Source organism: Ipomoea nil, unplaced genomic scaffold, assembly GCF_001879475.1.
Source record: "Ipomoea nil cultivar Tokyo-kokei standard unplaced genomic scaffold, Asagao_1.1 scaffold3069, whole genome shotgun sequence".
Lineage (NCBI taxonomy): Eukaryota > Viridiplantae > Streptophyta > Magnoliopsida > Solanales > Convolvulaceae > Ipomoea > Ipomoea nil.
This window is the reverse complement of record NW_017619497.1, coordinates 154,439-181,573: the sequence shown is the minus strand read 5'-3', so window position 1 is coordinate 181,573 and position 27,135 is coordinate 154,439. Positions and strand designations below refer to the sequence as shown.

General features: G+C 35.2%; 2 protein-coding genes across 4 annotated transcripts; both read left to right on the top strand.

The window, feature by feature from the left end:
- Positions 1 to 3,923: 3,923 nt before the first annotated feature.
- On the top strand, positions 3,924 to 11,535 carry LOC109165197 (importin subunit alpha-4-like). 3 transcript variants are annotated; one of them, XM_019313859.1, is made up of 11 exons: positions 3,924 to 4,010; positions 4,123 to 4,359; positions 6,261 to 6,357; positions 6,440 to 6,531; positions 6,637 to 6,768; positions 7,256 to 7,444; positions 7,582 to 7,745; positions 7,981 to 8,059; positions 8,992 to 9,120; positions 10,339 to 10,466; positions 10,877 to 11,535. In XM_019313859.1, exons 2-11 carry the CDS (start codon positions 4,147 to 4,149, stop codon positions 11,259 to 11,261), a joined length of 1,608 nt encoding a protein of 535 aa, XP_019169404.1. In that variant the 5' UTR covers positions 3,924 to 4,010; positions 4,123 to 4,146; the 3' UTR covers positions 11,262 to 11,535. The 3 variants fall into 3 exon arrangements, with proteins under 3 accessions (XP_019169404.1, XP_019169405.1, XP_019169403.1); XM_019313860.1 differs by having other exon boundaries at positions 4,008 to 4,359; positions 7,256 to 7,441; XM_019313858.1 differs by having other exon boundaries at positions 4,008 to 4,359.
- Positions 11,536 to 20,972: 9,437 nt separating this feature from the next.
- Positions 20,973 to 22,069, top strand: LOC109164717 (RHOMBOID-like protein 2). The gene has a single exon (XM_019313265.1). It carries the CDS (start codon positions 20,973 to 20,975, stop codon positions 21,954 to 21,956), a length of 984 nt encoding a protein of 327 aa, XP_019168810.1. The 3' UTR covers positions 21,957 to 22,069.
- Positions 22,070 to 27,135: the final 5,066 nt, after the last annotated feature.

The window sequence follows — 27,135 nt, the reverse complement described above, 5'->3', positions numbered from 1 at the left end:
AGTCATCATATTAACATGTTCAAACCTACACTACATGTCAATACAATTAAAAGTATTCATCATATACATACAATGATTGAAAAATTGTTCATCACAAGAACTATACAAATACAACCATGTCAACCACTTCTATGGGGGCATTGCAATTAATAAAGCCACTGCGATTAGCTTCACATTTGGACTGCTACCAACCTTGCTACTTGATGACTCCAGCATGATGTTATTATCAACTTGTGCTGCGTTGAATTTCTTCATATTTTGGCACTTAGAAAATACTTTTGTATATTAATGTCCTAATTTTTACAAGAAAAATTTTGTGATTTAAATTCTAATCCTATTTTACATACATATCATCAAAATCTATTTACAATTATTCTTAACTAGATGCATCATTTTTACTACAAGTTTATTTATAATATATCATATATGGCACATTCATTTAACACACACACAGATATATATATATATATATATATATATATATATATATATATATATATATATATATATATATATATATGTTCATTTTTAATACTTGGATTCATTTTTGGATCAAGATGAATCCAGGTCCACGATATAATTTACCTTTATTTTCTAACCAATTTCTTCTTCTTCTTCTTTTTTTTTTTTTTTTTAAAATTCAAGAGAAAAAAGTAAGAAATGAAATCAAAACCCGAACATAACATCAAGAAAAGGATTTGTACTAAAAATAATAGGGCCACACTTGTGTGAGACCGTTTTACAGATCCTTATCCGTGAGACGAGACGGGTCGGGTCAGGTCAATATGAAAATATAATACTTATACTGAAAAATGTAATACTAATTAGAAATAAAGTGTTTGTTAGTTATAAGGGAATAAGTAATTATTATTGTAATATTTTTATTTATATATAGAAAATTATATTTATATTGAAAAATGATAATTAAAGAATTTTGGGTTAGTATAATGTACAAAGTTATAAAGACAATTGGTACAAAATTATTTTTTAAAAATAGTTAATGTATGATTTTTAACCAATATATGGTAATTATAATGGTATATTCTAGTTTTTATTTATTTGGTCATCAATGTTAGAATTTATTAAATAGTAATGGAATTATACGTGTGTTAGTTAATTGACTAATTGTGTTCAACATAAGTTTAGTAATGGTAATTTTGTCAAATAACAATATTAATGTAGTGTACAACTATTGAAGTATAATTTATTAGCACGGAAAAACAAACAAAGGCTAAGAAGTTGGAAGATAATATCCAAACTGATCCCTCAAAGAAAACATGTTTATTTATTAAAAAAAAAAAGTACAAGTTCAATTGCAAAGGCAGATTATAATTGCAGAGAAATATATATTGGCAGCAAAAAGCACATTCATAGTGGGGTAGTTCAAGTGATAAATGATCTCTCTATATAGGGGAAAATTTTGGAATAACTCAGGTTCAATTCTCTCTGATTGCACTGTCTATTTTAGCACCGGAGAGTTTGGAGGTAGATTTTAATTTATCAGTTTTCTAAGGTCAGGAAGGAAACATTAATCAGACTCAATTTATTATTTTTCTTAACTCAATTTATTTATCTCTTATTTGAAGGACTCAGATCCTACAAACCAAACGTAGAAATAACTATTTGAACTTTAATATGTAACAAATTGTGTATAAGAATATTCTTATTACCTATTAACATTACTTGTATTATAAAATTTTATTGATTTACAAAATAATAAATATTATTTTCTTTATTTGATGTTATGTTTTATATAATAAAGTAATGCATAGTATACCTTGGATAAAATGATAGTGACTGGAATCTAAATCTAAAAACTAATCCAACTTTCCATTAGACTATGCATATTTAACATGTATAATATAGGCATTCATTTCATCACTGAATGGACATGATTTGCCTAATACAAGGTAATAAATTTAACTTTGAAAATATTTTAATAGTGCTCATAATGACTTAGAATGTTCTAACTTGATAAAAATCTTCTAAAATGTTTTTCACTCAATAAAATTTGCTATAATTGAAAACAAATAAAATGCACACACTTGGGAAATATCATTTCGGTGGAACTTTTTTATTATTTTTTTAACAGTGGTCAACGTCAATAATTTATCAGTAACATGTTATCGGCAAATTAGACTTATTTGACTCATTTTGACAAGTTCGAGTGTTTAATTGCATTTTTTTAAAGTTTAAGGGTCTAATTGTAATTTTGAATCAAGTTTAAGGGTCCATTTGACCATTTTCCTTTAAATTAAATAAATTAGTAGCTACAACCAAAAATAATATATATGCATTTAATTAATTTAGAATAGATTCTATAATGCCTTTATTAAAAAAAAAAATTATTCATTATAAAAAAATTTAAAAAGAGATATAATTTCATGAGTTATATTATCTTTATTTTCTACAATTCAAAGATTCATTACCTCCAAATTTATTAATTAATTATATTCACTACATTGTTCATTGGCTTCTTTTTACACTATCTTTTAATTAAATACTCCATCTGTCATACTTACTATTCATTGGTCAATCAACTCTTTCTTCTTTGTTTATTTTCTTTAGTATTTTTTTACTTATTTTTAAATGTAATTTTTTGTGGTTAATAGTACTTTCAGTGTAGTTTCTAAATATATAAATTTTGCATACTAATACTAAACTTAATATTATAAAAAATTGAATTAAAAATGACTTCAGTCAAGCCTCGTTAACCGAATCAGACACATAAAATGGGACGAGGTAGTATCAAAGTTATAATACAAATATGTTATATATTTATTTACCAAGTATTTTATAAAAATATAATAAATATTAATATTTTGTTTAATAATTTCACATGATAGTCTACGACACACATCTCACAACACATGAAATATGCAGGGGGAAAAACTAGCACTACCAAATATCAACATGCTCTTGCAAGATAAAGAGTTCATAGTACAACTAAGATCACAATCATATACACAACAAGACAAATCTAAAACTTCATACACTAGCCATAATCTTATTGCATGACACTGTCAAGAAGACAATGCTACCCAAAAGAAAATTATGAAGACTTAGAGAAATTTAAATCAAAAGTAGTATTTATTTAAACAATCGTTTTAGATTAAGTATTTAGACTAGCGTTATAACAATTAACAAAGTTGCAAACATTTATTTTAGTGACAATTATAATCAATCTCTCATATATTATCTTGCATTTATATACTTTGAATTACTGATTTAAATTAACAAATTCAACATTCAATTAGCTATGTATGAACATCTCATATATAATCTTGTATTTATATACGTTGAAGAACTTATTTAAAAATAATAATTGAGCATTATCCATTCGCGCAATGAGCGGGAAAAAACTAGTATATATATTTATATAGTAGATAAATAATACTTTATAGCATAAATGTAATATAATACATATTTTGCAAGGAATAAAGTAATAACATAACAACATTGCAGATATCATTCATACTTTAAGCCTTATTTATATCATAAATGTAATACTTTATACAAAAATTGTAATAGACAATTTGCAGAAAAATAAAGTAATAACTGCAATCACATAGCTGAGTTGACATTTTTAATAATTTTAATAATAAATTTTTAAAAATTAAAAAAAACAATGGTTATTTTTAAAATTTTTTAAAATAAATTTATTATTAAAATTTATTAAAAATACCAACTCAGCTACCACGTAAGCACGTAACCAGCTATCATGTAAAATCGCATACTTTTGGAGTATTCAATGACTTTTATTTTTTATTTTTTTTTATTCAGTGGCCTAATTGCATTTTCAAGTTACGTTCAATTGCCGATTTAAACATTATTAAAAAAAAAAAGTTAAAACCTTAATTTTGTCGTCATAGACTTGACGTTACTAGTCTGGGTCACCTCTGTATAATGCGGAAAGACCAAACAGCCCTCGCCTCTATAACGTGTCTTCAAAGCAAAAGAGAAAAAAAAGATGGTGTAAACAAACAGGTCGGCTAGCATCCCCCACCCAGGCACGATAACCTCTCCTGCTTTCAATCTCTAGGATTCAAAACCCATTCGATTTTTTTCATTTTTTTTTCTGATTGTATCTGTTGGGAATTTCGTCGAACACTTTGATTGCAGAGAATCCAAACCCGAATCCCGAAAATGTCATTGCGACCCGGTACCCGAACTGAGGTACGCAAGAAGTCGTACAAGATCGGAGTGGATGCCGACGAGGCGCGGCGGCGGAGGGAGGACAACCTGGTGGAGATCAGGAAGAGCAAGCGCGAGGATAACCTTCTTAAGAAGCGCCGCGAGGTTCTTCAGTCCCAGCATGTTCTTGATGCTTCTCAATCCCCCGCCGCTCCTGACAAACGGGTACTGCTAATTGTTATTGTTATCATCATTAGCAAGAAATTCACTGCAGGTTGTAAATTTTGACGATGATTTTGTCTGAATGCTCGACTTTTTCCTTACTGGAAATCAATAATTCGTCCTTTTGCTGACGTCGGATTCTTGTTTAACTTAAATTTAAGTGCTGGATTGTATAAATATTTGATCTGTTCTGGTTAGTGATTTCGATCTAGGTAAGATCATCAAGCTGGACTTATTTTCCAGTGTGAGGTCAACTACTTGCCAGCGTCTGTGATCTTTTGATGTGCCTAGTTGATTAGGTTAACTCCATTTGCTGTCCTCCTTTTAGATCGGGAATATTTCCTTGATGAATTGGAAAAAGGGAAGAAATGTCAGTAGTGCTTGAATTTGAATTGGGTTTAGTCCTTAAGGGGAAATGCTTTGAATCTTGAATTGTCTAGTGCTTAGTGGTCAATGACTAGTGTCATGGGTAATAATTACGGAACTTGGTTTTTATTTTCTTCTGAAATCTAAGTGGTCATTATTAACCTCATGAATTTGTATGTTTTGCATATATTATTTCAATTCATATTATAGTTACCTTTGCAGTTAGAGGCAAAGTTGCATAAAATTTTCTTCCTTGCATCTTGAATGATGTGGGTGAGTCCAACTCAAGTTACTATGCCCACTTTATTTGCAATAACTATTTTATACTTCCTTTCGTGGATAGGATTTCAAAACTAATGGTTTCCAACTGATTTTTGGTACTACCATAGGATGACTTACATGATAGAGGTACATACAGTTGCTTTGGATGATGAGTGCCACTAGTCATATTCTTTCCCTTGGATAGGGTGCAAAGGAAAGAGAGCATTTTCATCATTAAATCATCCTTGGTTTCAATGAAGGGGAGTTTGGTTTACAAGCGTCGTAGTTACTTGGATTTGTGCATGTGGTTTTTTCTGCCGAAAAATAACTTCCATATTGGCATTAACATTGTAACCATAATACCTTTGACTAGCTTGCTTGTAGTTAATGTTTCTAATTGCAATGTTTGATGATAATAATTTATTTTCAAATTAGACAATTAATGGTGATTGCCCATCACATGTTTGTGTAATTAATATAGACAAAAAATCCAGTGGCAGCATATCAGATTCTGGAATGAAGTATTGAAAAGCTGGTCCCCCCACCCCCCTTGTTTGAGGCAATGAGGAATACAATTGAATTATGATTAGTAGAACTGATGATTACCCAAATCTCCAATTACAAATAAAATAATCAATAGCAACACCACTAAATAAATGGGGATAAAAACTCTCTATATAAAGGGACAAGTATAACTTTATACATTTATACTAGTGTTTGGTAAAATGATAATGCTCTACAGAGAACTGGTTCCCTCAGGACTGAGCTTTTTCACAGCACCCCCAGAACTGAAAATATTCTTATTCTTTGTTTTAAAGACAGAATTCTTCTGTTACTGATATTCAAGTGGGAGTACTTGCTCCCACTCAACTTTGAAAACTTGTACTATATTATTTGTAATCATAACAAGTTATATTTGTACTCCATAGTTTATAGTAGACCCCCCACCACTCAGTTTAGAAATTTTTTATAAAATGTACTCCATTGTTTAGTTTGTCAAAATTTTGATTTTGGCAACTCCTCTTCTCGTCACTGTCTGTCTCTGACTTGAAATTTACTTTGAATTCTTACAAATCATGCCATGCTTTTCTTGTTTGATCCATCTTTGGTTGGCATGGGACCTTTATGATGGTGATTCTTTTCTATTACTTTCTATTGATTAGCCCAAATGCATTGCACACTTTTAAGTTGTCATACAGAAATATTTATCTCACATGCAGTGATTGTTCTAATTTTAAGAATGGCCTTCACTCTTGATCTTTTATTTTGTCTAACAGCTAGAATGCATTCCATTGATGGTCCAAGGAGTATGGTCTGAGGATCCAGCTGTACAAATTGAAGCAACCACACAATTCAGAAAACTGTTATCCATTGGTATTTTTGGTTTTAATGGCTGAAAATCTTATTTTTCTTTATTGACCTTACTGAATGGTCCTTTCTCTTATGTGATTTGTAGAGCGCAGCCCTCCAATAGATGAAGTGATTAAAGCTGGAGTTGTCCCACGCTTTGTACAGTTTCTTGAAAGAAATGACTTACCCCAATTGCAAGTGCGCAATAGTTTGTATTAGTAATTTGTCTATTGGAGAAACAATTCTTTTTAATTGATGAATCATTTTAAGACAACTTTGATTCTACATTGTTTATTTTTGCAGTTTGAAGCTGCTTGGGCATTAACAAATGTAGCATCTGGTACATCAGAACATACACGGGTTGTCATTGAACATGGTGCTGTCCCTAAGTTTATACAACTTCTTAGCTCACCAAGTGATGATGTTCGTGAGCAGGTAATAACATTACCATATTGTGCTTTTATTTATTTTATGATACTAGTCAAAATGACTTTGATGTCTTCTTGATGTAGACAGTTTTTACTACTTTTTTTTTTAAAGTGAAAAGCGCAAAAAATAAAAATAAAAATGGAGACTGCATTGCTTTAAAGTGCAAAACATCTCTTCCTCATTCAACGTAACATGAAATGAGAAAAATCAAATATTTTCTTCAAAATGATATGTAAATGTTTCGTACTGCAATTTGCATGAAATAATACTACAATCGACATCCAAAATATGTAATTAAAAGTCTTTTCTATTGTATACTTTTATATAGAAGGAATTGGAAATCATTCACTATTAAGACAGTACCGCAATCACACAATGAAATAAAATAAAAGCAGCACCTTAAGGCTTTCTATTTTTATTTTTGGAAAATAGTCTTTCATGTTTCCTTCTGGTCTTTATTGATGTATTTATGTGCTGCCTCATTTCTAAACAGGCAGTCTGGGCCTTGGGAAATGTGGCTGGTGATTCTCCAACCTGTAGGGATCTGGTTCTTGGTAATGGTGCACTCTTGCCATTGCTAGCTCAATTGAATGAGCATTCAAAGCTTTCTATGTTGAGAAATGCTACATGGACTTTGTCAAATTTCTGTCGAGGCAAACCACCAGCACCATTTGAGCAGGTGGTAAGAGATAAATTAAACAACTTAATATTAAGTTAGCTATCTAGTTTTTAGTAGTTAGAAATGGTGATTATGAATCACGGTTTAAATATATGGAGTAATGCTCAAAAACTTAGTTATTTTTTTTTGGATCCATTCAGGTTAAAGCAGCAGTGCCAGTTCTTCGGCAACTTATCCATATGAATGATGAAGAAGTTTTAACAGATGCTTGTTGGGCACTTTCTTATCTATCTGATGGACCAAATGATAAGATTCAAGCTGTAATTGAGGCAGGTGTCTGTCCGCGGCTGGTAGAGCTTCTACTGTATGTTTCAGTTACCTTTTCAAATATCTTTTTTTTTTGGGCATGTTCATTTTCCCTTTAAGCTTTCACTCCAAATCTTCCTCATCGGCCCCCCTCCAGAAGTGGCAAAAAAATAAAATTAAATAAAATAAAAAGTCCAAGAGTAAATAATGTGCTTTAAAAAAATTATTATTTTTTGTAGTGAATCCTTGTAGAGTTTAGTGATAACAACTTTTTACTTCTCTTGTCTATCTAGACATCATTCAGCTACAGTTCTCATACCTGCTCTTCGGACAGTGGGGAATATTGTCACCGGTGATGATACTCAAACACAGGTATCTTCATATGAATGTGTGCAAATAGTACCAGAGTTGAATCTTTCTGCTATTTCCGTGGTTTCTTTTTCCTGCATTTTTAATACCTAAAGATTACACCGTATAAACTTGTGGTGGTTAATGCTTCAAATTCATTCTCTTTCAGGGAAAAATTAATGATAATATAAACAATAGGGGTGTAAACGAGCCGAGCCGAGCTCGAGCCTGGGTAGGCTTGAGCTTGAGCTCGTTAATGGAGGCTCGGCTCGAGTTCGAGCTCGAGAACTGATGCTCGAGCTCGAGCTCGGTAATTTTCGGACTGAGCTCGAGCAGCTCGATTGTTCAAGTTCGAACTCGAGCTCGATCTTGAGCTCAAGTTCGAGCTCGATTTTGACTTTGAATTTGACCTATTTAACACTTTTGGTTTAAAATTCAAACTACTTTGTTTTATCCATACATAAATAATAGAAATCTTTTAGGAATTTTGAGTTCAAAATTTTAATTTCTAATTGTTATTTTTATATATTATTATATTATATTATATTATGTATTATATATATTATATATTATATGGCTCGCGAGCGGCTCGACGAGCCATGAGCCTAGAATATCTAGGCTCGGCTCGAGCTCGATTACTAAACGAGCCGCTCGAGCTCGGCTTGAACTCGATTTTGACCGAGCTCGAGCCGAGCTTTGACCGAGCCGCTCGCAAGCGGTTCACGAGCTGCTCGGCTCATTTACACCCCTAATAAACAATACTATAACATGAGCAAACCATATTGTACAGTGGACCTTTTTCAGGGAATCAACTTTTTGTAATTCAAACACTTGAAGTTCTCTTCATCTTTTGTGTGAATGTGGATCTTTTGTGTCAATAGTTTCTTCATTTTTATGTATGAATTTTCTTTTAGTTATTTTGCATTTCTTTGTAAATCTTGTGGGTTTTTTTCCAGTATGTGATTGACAACCAAGTGCTCCCACGTCTCTATCAACTTCTTACTCAAAATCACAAGAAAAGCATCAAGAAAGAAGCTTGTTGGACAATCTCTAATATCACTGCTGGAAATAGAGCTCAAATACAGGTATGTGATTATGATTGTTATTTTCTGTGATCTGTGAACATGTTTAAATTATTCGACCCTTCTGCCTTCAATGTGAATTTGTAGTATCTTCTAGAGATTTGAAAATGTAATCATTTGTGTCTTAATTTCTGTTTAAGTTTATTAACAATATCAAACAAATCTTTCACTCTTTACATTTTCTTGGCTTGATATTTTAAGTTGAGTTGCAAACTTTAGGCACTTAATATGGTTAACCAAATTTGGTTAGTCTGAATATGAGTAAGCAATCAGTCTGGTTAGTGAAAAATGCTCATTTGAGTCCTTGCACTATGAAATTGGTCAATATAATCTCTATGCTATTAAAAATGTGACAATAAAGGACAGTGGCAAACTTGGTTTGTTGAATGTTGACACTGTTAAATCTGCTTGTATCATTGACATGGTCAACTAACTTCGCTGACATGCATTTTCTCATTAATGAAGAATTAATTATATTTAGCAGTTCAGATTATACATCTCAATCATGGGACAAGGCTCTAGCCACCACTGTTATAGCAAACCCCCAGCCTGCACTGATCGATATCAAGCTGAATCTGGTTGGGTATATTGGGATGATCTTCCTTCACCCATATAATGTCTTCCAAAGCTTTGTTCTCAAGAGTGGTGATCAAGCTGAATACTTTTGCTCATATTCAGCTCAGTAAGAACAGTGGATTGGACTTCTGGGAAGACATAGGGTTGGGTTGGTTTCTGGGCTCATGGTAGCAACTTTTCAGAGTACTTGAGGGAGGATGGCAGCCTGCTAGCAAAGGTGGATGAGGTGACTAGGTGCGCATGGGGGTTGCAAATGCAGCAGGGGCCTCATGATTCAGATACATAATAACTTCTGAATATAATTAAGTTTAATTATATTAAAAATGGCATTTCAACCAAGTCAACTGACTACGTTAATGAGACTCAAGCAGACTTAACAGTGCCAATTAGCAGAGGTTGCCATTGTCCATGATTATCATATCTTTAATAGTACATGAATTAAATTGACCATTATAATGGTATAGGGACTAAAGTGATTTTTTTTTTTTTTCAATAGTACAAGGACTAATTAAGTACTTAAACCAAATTACTGAAGTGTAAAATAGGTTTTCCTAACAGTTTATCTGGTTGAAATATTGTTTTACCCTTGTAAAATTTATGGGCATTTTATCATAGTTATAATTTATGTCACTTGTCCTTTAACAGGCTGTTATTGAGGCAAATATCATTCTTCCTTTGGTATACCTCCTTCAAAATGCAGAATTTGACATCAAGAAAGAGGCAGCATGGGCTATCTCAAATGCCACTTCTGGAGGTTCTCATGAGCAGATTAGGTACAACAGCCTCTAGTTATATATTACATCTAATTATTAACCTGTCTTTTAGGACCGTCAATGAAACAATGAAAATTTCTTAGAGTCATGTGGTAGCCTTACATCAGTAAAGGTAAATCTCAGTCCAGTCTGGTCTCACTTACTAAGATGAAAGGATTATGGGGATTAGTGTTATTTTGTGCCATCTCTTCTGGAAGTTGTCTAGTTCCACATTCCTTCTCTCCAATCTGTTCTAATTCTAATAGTTTTTCGTCATGCTTTCTTTTCTGTTAATCTTTGTTTTCTAGCACTCGGCTTTGCAGTGTTTTTAGGTAGAGTTTGCATGAATGACAGACAGTGAAATACGTAGTATGATGTACTTTGGTCACTCTATATGAATTGACAAATTGTGTATCTTCATACTGTTGCAGGTTCTTGGTTAATCAAGGCTGCATTAAGCCACTTTGTGATCTCCTGGTATGTCCCGATCCAAGAATTATTACTGTATGCCTTGAGGGGCTGGAAAACATTCTGAAGGTAGGCGAGGCTGACAAGGAAACGGGATTGAATGATGGGATCAATTTATATGCACAACTCATTGACGAATGCGAAGGTTCAGACAAGCTAGAGCATCTCCAAACTCACGACAACCATGAGATCTATGAGAAGGCTGTGAAGATCTTGGAGAAATTCTGGTCAGAGGAGGAGAATGAACAGCAAAACATAGGTGATGAAGTCGATGGAAATCAGCAGCAGGCCTTTAGCTTCGGGGAGAACCAACCTAATGTTCCCCCTGGGGGGTTCAAATTTGGGTAGGAGAAAATGTGCAGGTCAGGTTTGCTTGTGTTAATTGTTTCTTGTTTGTTAGGACGGAAACTTCTTGTTGCCATTTGCCATTTGCCAAGAGTCAGGTGTTTTTGGTCTGGCGCACATAGGTTTTTAAATCTCTGTTTAACTTCTTCACTGGGAGAATGTTTCTTATACTTTTTGTCATTTTGTCTTCCTCTTAATTGTAATTTCAGAACGAAAGAATCATTTGTCTACGATTGGCTTTCGTGTGAAAATGTAATGCTGTCTAAGTTGTGTTCAATATTTATTGTGGGTGTGGGTGTAATTAATATGGCTATGGCCTATGGCTAGGAATTACTATTTGATTCAAATTTAGGTCCACTATTGGAATAAGAAAGAACAAAAAAAAAAAGTATTCAAACCTAGAAACTCTGGTTTTTTTTTTTTTTTACTAAATTATATTTTGAGCAAACACGAAAGCATAGTATATTAACTTAAGTCAAGTTGAAGTACATGAACAATGGAAGGAAAATGGATAAAAAAAATAGTCCATATAGTCGGACTTGGACAAGGCCTCCTTAGTTAATAAATGGGTTACCTTGTTCGCAGTTTGTTTAACAGACTAAAAGTTGAGGTTAGAGAATGCTTTAGCTATTTTACAAATATATTAATAATAAGGTCAAATGATACTACTAAGAACTGATTTTGGATAGCATTCAGCAATAGGAAGCAGTCTATTTCCACTTGAGCACCATTGACATTGATATCTTTCAACTACTACTTTAAGGTTTCCTCGACTCCAGCCGCTTCCACTTCTCCTGGTTTAAAAGCCCATTCCAAAGAAATTCCTTTACCGCCACAAAAGATCCATACGAGTCCTTAAGAACGAATCCAAACCCCATCATCCTGCCAGTGGGATCCACTGCTGCATCCATATTTACTTTAGTCAAACCTGTAGGGGGTTTTGTCCATCTTTCCTGCCACGTCTCAATTGTAGTAGGTTGAGAAACACCTTTGTTTGCTAACTGCCACTTTTAAAGGAAATTGCTAGCTTCACCAACAACCAAGCTATGTGGTATGTTGAGTTGCATAATCAGATTGAGGTTTGGGTTGTAAGTGGTGATGGAGTTGATGACTCAGAAGGTGTAAGTGGTGATGGAGTAGATGAGTCAGGAAGTGATGGTGAATGGGAAAATGGTGGTGAGTCTGATGAAAATGACAGATTTTGAGAAAAATATTGAACCAAGTGTAGAGTTTGCTGCGATTGAACAACATCAGCTTGATTTAACACTGAAAGATGATGGAAATATAGAAATCAATTTCTTAGATGAGGGCAGTGAGAAGATAGTGATTTTGAAGAACAAGAGTACAAACTTCCAAAATTCAGAGGACAAACTGAGATGCTTCACCAAAATTCTGCCTTGGGTAAACCTTTGGTTCTAAAGAAGAATTTAAGGAGGCAGTTTACAATTATGCAATGTGTACTGAGAAGGAATTACTATATGTGAAAAATGAAAAGGTAAGGTGCTTTGTTGAGTGTGAATCCAATTCATTGGATGCAAAGATTTGAGTTAATGTGATTGATTCACACATATATGGTTGGATTAATGGAATCATAATTAATAAGGACATAATAGAGAATATACATATGATTTGCATTAAAAAAAAAAAAAAGAGAATATACATATGATTTAATTAGGGATAGAATTTGATTAGGCTGTTATACTTTGTATTTATGGTAAAATATGATTCTTCATGTAGAATATTTCATTTATTATGCTTATATTATTTATTTATTTTCAGAATTTTTTCATCCGTACTTATTTTAACAGTTGACTTTGATTTGTCCGTATGTCATCACGTCGACAGTAGTTCAGTGTGTGCACTAGCACTCAAAGCCACACGGCAACCAACGAGTGCACACACACCACCAAACCAGTGCACACACTTGGCACTCAAACCACACTACAACCAGATGAGTGCTCACACACCACCAAATTAGTGCACACACCTGGAACTCGAACCACACGGCAACCAGTCGAGTGCACACACACCACCATATCAGTGCACAAACATGACACTCAAGACAACACTGCAACCAGACGAGTGCGAACACATCACCAAATCGGTGCACACACTTGGCACTCAAGATCACACAACAACTAGACAAGTACACACACACCTCCAAGTCAGTGCACACAAATGTCACCCAAAACCAGCTAGCAACCAGACAAGTGCACACATATCACCGCGCCAGTGCACACACCTCTGAATATACATATGTTATAATAATATTAAGTATTTGATATGTGGTGCAACACTAATAACCTAATAGCTAGACTACCATTATGATTAGGAGTCTGGTTATGGTTTAGGAGACCTAAAGACATACAACCACAATGATGGCCAGTGGTTATATAAGGTCACTAGTCCTCTCACTGCTCACAACACATACCTCATACACCATCTAGAGAGAGCTGAGTAAAGTGAGACAAAATACTCATGTTTATCTTTGCAGCAGTTCGGATCGCTCAATCGTCTCAAGAACTATGGCTGGAGGTTAGTCGGTCCTGTATCACATATTATATGCATGTGATATGTATTTTAGCCTAACAGAAGGCGTCCACTCATCGATGCCGTCCCGATGCCGTACCTTCGATGCCTCCCCGCTGGCGCTGCTTCAATTCACCGTCAGGTTCTAATCTTCAATTGGTTAGGGTTTCACAATTCTCCAAACTTATACAATTTAATTTTTGTAATTATGTTACTCATCGGGTTAAAGGTTGATATTGAGGCTTTCATTTTCGAAACAGACAAATTAAGAGATACAAAACAAATGAGCAAGAAGTTACCATATATTCTTGAAATTCAGGTGCATAGTGTAAGAATTTCAACCTTGGATGAATTGTCAAAAGTTCTCTAAGTACTGATTTGAAGTTCGCCTACATTCAATTTGATTAATTAAACATCACATTCTAGTTCACCATTTATTACCATTTCTATAGTGAAATCATGCATCATAAACTCAAAAGCGTCAATGAATCACCTTGCTTTTGGGGTCTGCACTCGTTAAACATACAACAACATTAGGCATCTCAAACTCAATTTTACAAAACTATCTCATTTATTATGATATGAATAGATATATGTGCGAGTGGAAGGAGATTTAATCAATTAACTAACTATATGGATAAATTACATTGTTCAGTGACTTATTTAACATATGAAGTTGTATAAGTCCTTATAATAAATAATAATGACAACAAGCTTTGTTGGCAAGTTGGGGCATGGATACGAGTTCCTAATGTGTAATGCCAAACAACGACTCGTGCTTAAAAGATGAAATCATTGATAGTGATGACAATATTACAAGTGTACGACTACTATTGTTACACAATACGGAGTAAGACTAAATTTATACATGAAAGTCTTCTTGTGAAAAATTGAATAATATGTTAAAATTCCAAATTCTGGTTACAAGTAATATTAATGCGATATGGGTATAAGATCTCTGGACGGTACTCTGATTCTTCAATTGCATGCTTTGAACACTCCATTGAAGGTCATCCGAAATTCAAGTAACTTGATCTTCAAAGAAGAACTTATATGTTTGTTTTTCATTGAAGGGTCTCCTCCGGGTTCAAATGGTTTGATCATCAATAGAGGTTTAGATCAACATGATCTTCATGGATGGACTTTTACTTTCAGGATAATTTTATTGTGATCTATGAATAATATTTTCTGATGTTTACATGATTTTTCCTAGGATGTTTATATAGAAATGAGAGCTCATATCTATAGCAGTAGGATAGAACTATGTAAGAGTTTTGATAAATTCAAACTCTTTTGATATTATCTAATTAAACAAATTAGATAATATCAATATCAATATTATTCAAAATATATTCAAATTTAATAATATAAAACAAATCTTTTATCTAAATTTCAGTGTCAACAAATGTCCACTCGAGACTTGCTTGTATGCCACTTGAGAGCATATACCACTCGAAAGTATGTTGTGCAAGGAAATTTCGACACACAGTTAAAGATATAAGGTCGTTTCAACTCGTGCCAATGAGCTTTGAGGGATATGAGGTTGTTTCAACTCGTGCCAAAGAGCATAAATGATATGAGACCGTTTCAACTCGTGCCAAGAAGTCATGATGGATATGAGGCTGTTTCCACTCGTACCAAGGAGCTTTGGAGGATATGAGACAATTTCAACTTGTGCTACAGAGTATCTTTTAGTTTCCCCAATTTCAAATTTCATAAAGTGTTTGCTCCCGTTATTTGTTGAAATGTATGTGCCTATGAAGAGATGAAAGACAGAGATGTCCCACTAGGCGTGCCAATTTGTGAACAAAGAAAATTGAATAATATGTCAAAATTCAAAATTCTGGTTACAAGTAGTATCAATGCGGTATAGGTACAAGATCTCTGGTAGGTCCTCTGACTCTTCAATGAGATGCCTTGAACACTCCATTAAAGGGTTTCCGGAATTCAAGTGGCTTGATCTTCAAAGAAGAGCTTATATGTTTGTTCTTCATTGAAGGGCCCCCGAGTTCAAATGGCTTGATCTTCAATAGAGGTTTGGATCAACATGGTTGACATGATCTTCATGGAGGGGCTTTTACTTTCAGGATCATTTTATTGTGATCTCTAAATAATATTTTCGGATATTTACATGATTTTTCCTAGGATGTTTACATAGAAATGAGAGCTTAGTAGTAAATTAGTCATTATTAGTAATGTTATTATTATATTTTTTATTTTTATTATAAATCAGTATTAGCATGTACTGTATTATGACAAGGAAAATCATAGGCTGTTTGGAATGCTGTTTGGCAACATTTGTTTGAGGATGTACAATTTCAACTCCGTCAATAGTTGCAAAATGACAAACACTCTCAAAAGTGGGATTGTTTTTGAAAATGTCTGTCTTTAACCATGGTCAAATGTAAGTAGCTGTTTCAAGAGTTAGTAATCCAAAGGGTTTAAAAATTTTGAGTTGTGGCGAAAATGTAACATTTCTAAGTACGACTAAAAATGCTATGTACAGAGAAGTTTTCAACAATGTGTAATAAAAGAGTTAATAACCAAAATAGTCCCTCGACTATGTGGTAATTACCAATTTGGTCCTCGACTATCATTCTTACTCAATTAAGTCCTCAACTATGTAATATTTACCTAATTTAGTCCTCCGTTAATTTATCTGTTAGTTGACTGTTAATAATGAGGGTAAAATCGTCATTTTATCACTTTCTTCCATCTACTTCCTCACGCCACATTGATGACTTGATTTTGCTTTGTTGGTCGTTTCTTTCTGGTTACGCAATATTAACAAATGTGATTAATTTGGATTGATGATTTGCAGGCTGGGTGAATTTCGGAGAAAAAGAACGGTATTTTTTCAGCCCACGAATGGATCGAGGCCGAATAGAGTCGCCGCTTCCGGCTACTGGAAAGCCACCGGAAGACAATATAATAACCACCGAAGGACCGAAAGTTAGGATCAAGAAAGCCCTTGTTTTCTACGTGGGTAGAGCACCAAAAGGAACAAAGACTAATTAGATTATGCATGAATATAGGCTTTGTGAAGAACCCAGGAAGACCAGAAGTGCAAGGGTATGTATATATACGTGTTTGTGTGTTTTTTCAAAAAAAATCTTCAAACATTAGTTTCATCGAAAGTAAAACTTAGTCTAATGGTCTTGTTGTTTTGATACAGCTTGATGAATGGGTGCTATGTCGGATTTACAAGAAGAATTCTTGTAGTGCGGCGCGGTTCAGAAGCCTGTTTCTGGTGTTAAGAGCAAAGATTACAGCCACAGCTCCTCGTGGTCGTCTTCATCTCAGTTCAACGACCTGCTGAAATTTTTGCCGGAAATTAATGACCAGTACTTTACCTTGCCCAGAATCAGCTCATTAAAGAATATTAATCTTCAACAAGACGACAAGTCAAGTATCCAACATTTTGAGTAGTTATGCTGTGCATCTGCATGCGATGTAAAAACGACGTCGTTTTATTAAAAACGCGCGTCTCCCCTTAAAAAAAAATCAGGTTCAATTCCCAGCAACAGCATTATGTTGTTCATTTATTCTGGAATTTTAGTTCATAGATTATGGAATTTTAGTTCATTGATTCTGGAATTATAGTTCATCGATTCTGGAATTGTAGTTCATCGATTCTGAAATTTTAGTTCATAGATTCTGGAATTTTAGTTCATTCATTCTGGAATTTTTAGTTCATAGATTAGATTATGGAATTTTAGTTCATTGATTATGGAATTATAGTTCATCGATTATGGAATTATAGTTCATCGGTTCTGAAATTTTAGTTCATATGTTGTTGCTGGGAATCGAACTTGAATTTTTTTTTTTTAAGGGGAGACGCACGTTTTTAATAAAACGACGTCGTTTTTGTATCCGTATGCACCATGCATGGTGCATACGGATGCACAGCATAATTTGCCCAACATTTGAGCTCCGGGAGTTTTGACTGGGCCACCTTAGCCGGGGTCAACTCCATACCCGAATTGGGGTCGAGAAATCAAATTCCCCAATTGGGTTATTTGAACCACGGCAACCCGTCCGACATTTATGGCCATTCAATGGCATTGAGTTTTCCCATAGACGATGAAGCGCAGCGCAGAATGAGGAGTCAGCGGGTTGAAAATACTGTATACACCATAATTTCTGCGCACAATATCACTCTTTTGTCATTCCCTCTTTTTGTCAACATCCCATCGCATAAATTATAGTGTATACAGGCGTGAGGAAGGTGATGGAAGAAAGTGGTAAAATGACAGTTTTATCCTCATTATTGACAGCCAATTAACAGATAAATTGACGGAGGACTAAATTAGGTAAATATTACATAGTTGAGGACTTAATTGAGTAAGAATGATAGCCGAGGACCAAATTAGTAATTATGACATAGTCGAGGGACCATTTTGGTTATTAACTCTGTAATAAAATTACAATGTTTGTTATTTCAAATTTATTAGGTTTTCAAACTATATATTTTTCCATCTGATTATATTATACTCTATATTCTAAATACTATATATATAGCCGTGCATCGCACGGGTGCCACTACTAGTGATTAACTAATTGCAACAGATTAAAACATATAAACAACTTATTTCAGTAAAACCCTAGGTCCTTAGAATTTCGTAAAATACCAGAAAATTTAAGAAATTGAGACAAGCAGCAAATTAAATAAGCAAATTATGCACAAAAAATACACTATAGCATATACACCTAGAGACCTGCAGAAATCGAAAAACAAAATGTTCAAAATTTTAATCTAGAGCAAAAATAGCAAAAAAAAAAAAAAAGTAAAAATGATAAGGAAACTAGGAAAATACCTGCACTGAGCTCTGATAGGCTTCTTGATAGGGTGAGCTCTGATAGGCTTCTTGCTCTTTTGCTCTATTATGTTGAGATGATAAATAAATTTGCATTTCTATGTTAAAGCGATGATAAATAAATTTGATCACATTTCTAGATATAACAAGCAACATTCATTCTTTTCCAAAAAGACCAAAACAGTGCAGCAAAACCATGCAAAGATACTGAAAATGTTTATAAGAAAACATTAAAAGCCAGTAAAAGTTCTTTCCATGTAAAATAGGGAAGAGAGAAAGCAATCTTGTATCTATAACTCACTACACATCATTAATTTTGGTAAACACACGAAAATGATTTTGTTTTTGGTTCATAATCAACATATGTATTAGCTGTAATCAAATGAGCTGAAGCATATATGATGATTAAGACATGAATATCATATCATTGTATTTAAAGGGGTAAAGCATGGAACATACAAATTAAACTAAAATATTTTATATTCCAAGTTAAATTAAAACTTGTTTCTAGTATCCATCATACATTATTACAAGTTTCATGAATCAGAAATACTAGGAAGTCTAGTCCAAATACATTTAACTATTCCTCTGTGTTATAATAGTCTTTACTCGAAAAACATTGTGAAAAGTTATGTCACCTCTTTGTTGCAAGGCAATAAAACACTCCTTTGCCATCATAAAATTTTGGAAAATATATCTTATTATTAGTTCCTCGAACAATTGCTTCTTCTGACAATGATATCTTTGGGAGAAACGTAAAAAGTTTTTTCTTTCAAATCCTCAACCTTTTGCCAAACCATTTTAGAATCCCCTTCCTCAAGAGTTGCAACACACATTAGATCTCCATCACTTTCTAAAAGGAATCGATCTCGAAAATTTTTAAATTGTTGTCGGTGTGACTTACCAATAATATCCCAATAATAAATGTAGTCATCATGTCCTTTTGGAATGTAGAGCTTCCCTAAATTTCCAGATTCCCTTAAAATATCCATATGTCCATTGCGAATAACTGGTGTGCAACACGAACCTACAAAATTTATATTATTTTCTAATTGTGGGTACACTGACCATGAATCTTCACCCAAATTTTTCACTAATAAAATGTGAAAAAATACTACAAATACCAACAATTTGACCATTGTGAGAAGTTGGTGATTCTGAAAAACACATCCATGAAAATGGTGTTTCTGGTAAGTCTACTTTAACCTTAGTTGAAGGGTTGAAGAAGAAATAAGATCTAGTGCCTTTAGCAAGCACCAACCAACCATGATTTGCATAAAAAAGTTCAACTTCACCAATATCATCATCCAACAATTGAGGAATGTTAAGTGAATAGTTAATATTGCGAGTTGGATCATAAAAATTGAACAAACTAGTTTTTTGGTTCAAGTACATTAGATGCAGGGCTTCATATGAATCTATGTCACATGGTGATGCATGTTCGAGTGGTGTTGGCAACAATGGACGAGTAAGTGGTGCTATGGACTTCCAAGATTTATATACAGATTGAAAAGTATAATAATCCCCAATAACTTAATGTGTGAGTATACATTATAAGAGCTCCTCATCTAGATCTGACCATGCCCTTTGTGTACCAGCATCATCAATGCTAATTATGTTACTGCTACTCTTGTTCTATATATTAAGAAATAAATAGACACAGATACATGTGAGTCTGATAGGCTTTTTGATAGATAGGGTGAGCTCTGATAGGCTTCTTCATTGATAGGGTAAGCTCTGATAGGCATAGTTAGGCTTCTTGATAGATAGGGTGAACTCTGATAGGCATAGTTAGGTGAGCACAGAGGACTAATTTGATAAGTTTCTTGATGGATAGGGTGAACTCTGATATGCATAATTAGGCTTCTTGATAGATAGGGTGAGCTCTGATAGACATAGTTAGGCGAGCACAGAAAACTAATTTGATAGGCTTCTTGATAGATAGGGTCTTGATAGGGTGAGCTCTGATAGGCTTCTTGATAGGGTGAGCACGAGTAGGGGACTAATCTGATAGGCTTCTTAATAGATAGGGTGAACACTGAGTTATGATAGACTTCTTAATAGGGTGAGCTCTGATAGGTTTACTGGCTTTTAATAGTAGGGTGAGCACGAGCAGAAAACTAATCTGATAGCCTTCTTGATAGATAAGGTCTTGATAGGGTGAGCTCTGATAAGCTTCTTGGTAGAGTCAACACTGAACTTTGATAAAAAATAAAAAATTAAAACACAAATAAACATTTTAACTATTTGCAAAAGACCAAACCTTTACAGCTTATTAATTACGCACATGTTTGCATTATACTTTAGGTAAGATCTAAACTTTCCAATTTAAATAAACATTAAGAAGCTATTTGTTTTTTATAACAGGATGGGCAAAAAGGACAAAAAGCGACCGGGACAAAACAGGATGAACGATATTGATATAGAGAGCGCGGGGGAGAAGAAGAAGAAGAAGAAGAGGGGAGGCAATTACGCGGCGGCGATCGACGGCGACGACGGAGACAGCCATTGGGTTTCATGGCTCATCCCTGTGTTCGTCGTTACCTTGTACGTCAACGATTGTCCTAAGCATACCAACGGCTGTATGGCTAGCTTTCTCGGACGCTTCTCTTTCCAGCCCCTCCATCAGAATCCTCTTTTTGGCCCTTCTGCTTCCACATTAAGGAAGATGGGTGGTCTTGAGTGGGAAAAGGTTGTGCATCATCATCAAGAATGGAGGCTTATATCATGTATCTGGTTACACACTGGTCTTATTCACCTGATTGTAAATATGATGAGTCTTGTGATTATTGGCATTCGTCTTGAGCAGCAATGTGGCTTTGTTCGGATTGGAATTGTCTACTTCTTTTCAGGATTTGGGGGGAGTGTGCTTTTTTCGTTGTTCATACAGAGGAGTGTATCTGTTAGTGCTTCAGGGGCTCTTTTTGGGCTTCTTGGAGCGATGCTTTCTAAGCTTCTTACTAATTGGTCAATTTATACCAACAAGGTTGCTGCTTTACTCACACTTCTGGTGATAGTGGTCTTAAATCTTGCAGTCGGAATCCTGCCACACGTTGACAATTTTGCCCACATCGGTGGATTCTTGACGGGTTTCCTTATTGGCTTTGTCTTGCTGCCCCGGCCTCAGTTAGGGTGGATAGAATGTAGGAATCTTCCACCCGAGATTCGTGTCAAATCCAAGTACAAGCCTTATCAATATGCGTTGTGGTTGGCATCTCTGGTTTTACTGATAGCAGGGTTTACAGTAGGTTTGGTTATGCTGTTTCGCGGAGAGAATGGGTATAATCGTTGCCATTGGTGCCGCTACCTGAGCTGTGTGCCAACTAGTCAATGGAAGTGTGATGCAACTTGATCTTCATTAGTTGTAGATCCTATAGTTTGTAGAGTGTTTGTGTTTACTTCCCTCTGAGAATTTATGTCTAGGTGATTTTACTGTCTTTTTCAAGCACAATAGCAGAAAATTTTAGCAACAAAAAATGACAAAAAGCCACTTACCTTTGAGTGCAGTAACTGCCACTACCAAAAGAATTTGGAAAGCATAAACCAGCTGGACATCACCTAAAAACCTGTGAGGCTTTCCAAAAGAGCAAGTCAAAGCGTGCACCAAAGCCTCCTCAAGGGCTTGCGCCTTGTGCACCTGCACCTTAAGGGCCTGCGCCTTCTGGACCTAGGGGCCTGCACCTCCTGCACGATAGGGCCTGCGCCTCTTGCACCTCAGGGATAAATAGTTGTCTGCGCCCCCTGCCCCTCCCAGAACCTAGTTATTTGTTGAGTATCTTTCGTACTAAAATTGTGGTGGTTCATATAGGGTGAGCACTGAACTCTGATAGGCTTCTTAATAGGGTGAGCACGAATAGAGGACTAATCTGATAGGCTTCTTGATAGATAAGGTGAGCAGTGAGCTCTGATAGGCTTCTTTGAGTTGAATACAATAAAACTATTGGGCAATATGATCACACATAAAATTCACAAGTTGTATCATATTAGAATGGCTCAAGTGCCAAATAGCACCATGAACCAATTGCGATATGTCATGTCGCACTCTGATCTTACATAAGTGATTATTCAATTCACAAACTAATAATTTTTGTCCGCCTAGCCTTTTTTGGCATGTATTTTGTTTTGTAGATGTGGCAGTCATTTCAGCAGTTTAATTAAATAACCCAAAATTTGACTTTACAGCCATCCGTGTTGTGGCCGGCGGCAGGTAGTGTTCCGGCGACCTGAGTGTCGTCGGATTCTGGAAATTTCAGAAAATCTTCATAAATCAATCTGAAGGTTCAAAATCATATGCAATCAGCCACAACGATTGTATCTCCAGAGCCTTTAACAAAATATACGCAACAAATACACAAAATATTGCAGTAAAATCAGTGATTGCTGAGACGGAATATGGAAATATCATAGAAAATGCGAAAATTGTTCCCAAACAAAAAATAACGCAACAACATCAACAACGAATTGGAGCATCTCACATTCTGAATTTTGAAGCTGTAGCAACAAATTGGAACAACATTAATGAAAGAAATCAGCATTGCTAGTTATGGCCTTAATTAATTTTAGGATTATTGTTTTGTGAAGATTATTTCATCCTCAAGAGCAGCAAATCTCAACTTACCAATTTCAATATGATTGCATCCATGTTTTCTTCTCTCCTATTTATTATGATCAGTCATCTTTCCTTGAGGAGAGGTCCAGCCGCGCCACTGCCGAGTTCCGCTACCGCCGACGCTGGTCAGCCGCCACCGTCGGAAGTTGCCAACTTGCTCTGCTTCCAGCTGCTGTCGTCGACGAGGAGAGGAACGTAACCATGGAGCCGAGCACCCCGCCACCGCAACCGGTCGCCGCTGCTGCCTTCCACCCAGACTGTCGACCTGCTGCGAACAACCGGGTTGCCCTGCCAAGATACGGGCTCGGTCCATCTCAATCGCATACAAACAAGCTACTTTGCTAAAACCCCATCCCGGTTCAGATTCCCATGTTTCAACCAAACGCCCTCTAAGTAATCGTTGCAAGAAAGCAGTGGAATTTGGAAGAAGAAAGCAGTATAATTTCCCAGTAATCACAGAAATTAAAGCATAATATCCAAGAAAAATACGAAGAATTCATAATCAAATTTGGGAGAAGAATGAAAGGGCTGTTGATTTCTTTTTGGCAAAAATTGAGAAATCATTCGCAAATCAGAGAGTCACGATGTTGAAGCTGAAGCTCTAGTAAGTCGACGATAAGGAGTGAAAGAAGACAGCTCATCAGTTTATTTGACCAAGCAAATAAAATAAGTCCGCCATGTCATCAAAGTAACAGGGAAACGTGTAAAAAAGGCTAGGCGGACAAAATTTTTTAGTTTGTGAATTGAATAATCACTTATGCAAGATCAGGGTGCGGCATGACATATCGCAATTAGTTCATGGTGCGATTTGACACTTGAGCCTATTAGAATTTATTCCATGGCATTTTTTTTTAATACTGAGCTTTATATTTGTGCTATTTACCTGTAAAATGATGCCAAATTGCCAATATCATTCAATGTTGAATGTATTCTGTCATAGAAAGTTTCATGATAACTCCCTCTTTCGCCATAGCACCATGTTAGACCTCTCTCAAATCAGTTCCCTTATTTTCATACACTCTCAGCCCTCCTCCCTCACGGCCCTTTCCTGGCCTACACTCACTCCTCTACCCCTTCCTTCTCTTCCATATCTTCCCCACACCCCCACTCATCTCTAAACTACCAATATTCAAAGGACTTCTCTCAATCAGAACATTTCTTTCAGCCCTCAAGTTCAGAGGGTCCTTGAACCTAGCTTGCTCACCCCTGTCATTGTTTTGTTTTTCACCCACCTCTTCATCAATAAGAATACCCTTCCCTTTCTCATTAGCCTGAACTTGGTTCTACTTAGCACTCCCTAAATTCTATTGTGACCCTGGTTGGTTCTACAAAGGATTTTCATGGTTTTGTTAGGAATTCCTCTTGATTTTGTCTACCACATGCTGCCAATCCTCCCCAACCTTACTACTCCCCTGCTCCATTTATACCTCCCCTCAGATCCTCATCTCACTTCCTACATTCTCGTTACTTTTTCTAGCAGCCCTATTTGTTCCAGAACCTGCAACAGCCTTAGCTAACCTAGAAACATCAATAGAGTGTCCTTGCTTAAAACACTTAGTGCAATATTGTGGAATTCTCTCATAGATGACCATCTGCACATAACCATTGTCCTCTTCCCCAGGCTCCTCAGAAAAGCCAATGAAAATGTCATGCACTCAAGGTTTTAACAAGTTAATCTCTACCTTAACTCTAGCATATCTTGGCCTTGTGAAATTCAAAGTCCCAGAGTTCAGGAACTTTCCAATTGGCATACATACTTGTCTCAAAGCCTCAGTATTCAAAAGATTAGCACTCAACATGGGAAGTCTTACCCAAACTGGGGCAAGACTTGATTCTCTCTTAGCAGTAGGTACCAAATAAGTATGTGGTTTTTGTTTTGGTAGTTACTACTAATTGTATAATTATATTCATTTAATAGGTTATTGTTTTGGCAAGATATGACCGATGCATGCAGCAGTTGATGGTGAGAAGATGTTTCTTTTGACAGGATTTACAAACTTTCAACGTGCTGGAGTCTGCAGCCTCGAGTGTTGTCGACACAATCATTACTTTGAGGGTACACGGAAGTGAACCCAACTCTGTGTCAATGGTGCCAATGGAGTCATGACACTATCATTACTTTGTGGCTGTTAGCATCACTTTGTGCTTTAATTTGTCCTATTTATGTTTGCAATCTTCCTAGGTGTTCGTTGTTAGTACTAGTAGATGTATCAACAAGCTAAGTTCCCAATATTATCCTTCCCTATTGTCGTCTTTAGGGAGCATTGTTTTGTACTTAGTTGGAGGGTAGACATGTAAATGTGGTTTTTGTTTCTCAGCTTGACATTATCTACTTAAGATCGAGTTGAAGAACTCGTAGACTAGAAATTTGGTAGCAAGTCATACTCTTGTAAAACTTCGAGTACCCTCGTAAACAATGACTCTTGCCTCGTTTCTTAGTTTGCCAGAAAATGGTTGTGTAAAATACTCTGTTTAGCAAAATAATTGGTGCAATATGCTCCTTATCCTTACTTCCCCCCTTGATTGCAACATGGCTATGTGCAAGTCTTGAAGAATGAATATTGTGATAATGAGTTTTTATTAGAATTTGAACAAAAATCTAAGGAGTTGTATTTGATTAGAATTAGATTACATGTACTATAAGCCTCGAGAGAAAGGTATATTAGTATAGTTGAGCCAGGTATCCCCATTGTAAAATTATACACAGTGATATAGATGGGCAGAAATATTTTGCTGCATTGTATGAGGACTGATGTTTATAAGCTGGATTTGGGTAACAGGAAATGGTATGAAGTAGGATCGTTGGGCTACTGGTCAATCTTTAATTTGTAGGCAACAACCACTCCTCAATATGCACCAACGAATTCCTAGAATCCACTAATAATTGCATATACTTCACCGATATGATAACTACCCTCAGGTTAATGGTTCTTGCAATTAAACTAAAGTTGGGTCTTGTTTAAAAAAATAAAAAATTAGAGTAGAGTCCTATTAGCTTAAGTGATAGAGATCACTTGACCTAAAATCGTTATTTCATCAATAGAGTGGGAGTTCAACGATAAGGAGTTAAGGACAACTTGCGCATCATCTCTTCCGGGAAGCCTAATGTATCAAGAATAAATAAATAAATAAAGGTTAATTCCACAGATGTTCCTTGTCTTTGGTGACAAAATTTAGTGCAAGACTATTGTTTTTGCCATTTAACATCTTAGACTATTATTTTTTGGATACGTCTTTTTTATGACTTTTTTCTATTTTTACTAAGGGCATTTTTGCCTCTTCATATTTTTCTTTTGTTAGTTTTCTGATTTCAACCGGTTTAATTGGTTTAGAACTTTAGATAACCTCTGATTTTTATTAACCATATTTTTCAACCGTTATTTAGTAAAGTCCTAAACCAATTAAACCGGTTGAAATTGAAAAAAAATATATATATATAAAGAGACAAAAATGCCCTTATTAAAAATAGGAAAACTCATAAAAAGAACTAAAATATCCAAACATTCAAAAAAAAAAAAACTAAAATATCCAAAAAACAATAATCTTAGACTAAATTTGAAATTGTCACTAAAGACAAGGGGCCTTTAGTAGAATTAACTTATAAATAAATAAAGCTGGACTATTAGAAGACTCAGCAGCTACTCAGAGAGTCTCACAATGACAGTTTCGTCGCCATTGCCGCCGGCACCTAAAGCACCGGCTTCTTCCTCAACAAATCCTCTGCCTCAAACACCGATAGGTTTACCTTCTATGACTTTGAATCCGGATAGCCCTTATCATCTTCATCCGAGTGAAGCACCAAACTTGATTCTCATCTCTCCTCCCTTCTCTGGCTTCTATTACCGCGATTGGGCTAGGGTTATGCAGATTGCCCTAGTGGCGAAGAACAAATGGGACCATGTGCTAGAACCCAAGTCTTTGT

Bases quoted from the DNA above. Each gene is read 5' to 3' on its own strand.
- LOC109164717 (XM_019313265.1), top strand. From the start codon at position 20,973: ATGGGCAAAAAGGACAAAAAGCGACCGGGACAAAACAGGATGAACGAT.
- LOC109165197 (XM_019313859.1), top strand. From the start codon at position 4,147: ATGTCATTGCGACCCGGTACCCGAACTGAGGTACGCAAGAAGTCGTAC. The intron at 6,769-7,255 runs GTAATAACATTA...ATTTCTAAACAG, and splicing joins GTGATGATGTTCGTGAGCAG to GCAGTCTGGGCCTTGGGAAA. The intron at 7,746-7,980 runs GTATGTTTCAGT...TTGTCTATCTAG, and splicing joins CGGCTGGTAGAGCTTCTACT to ACATCATTCAGCTACAGTTC.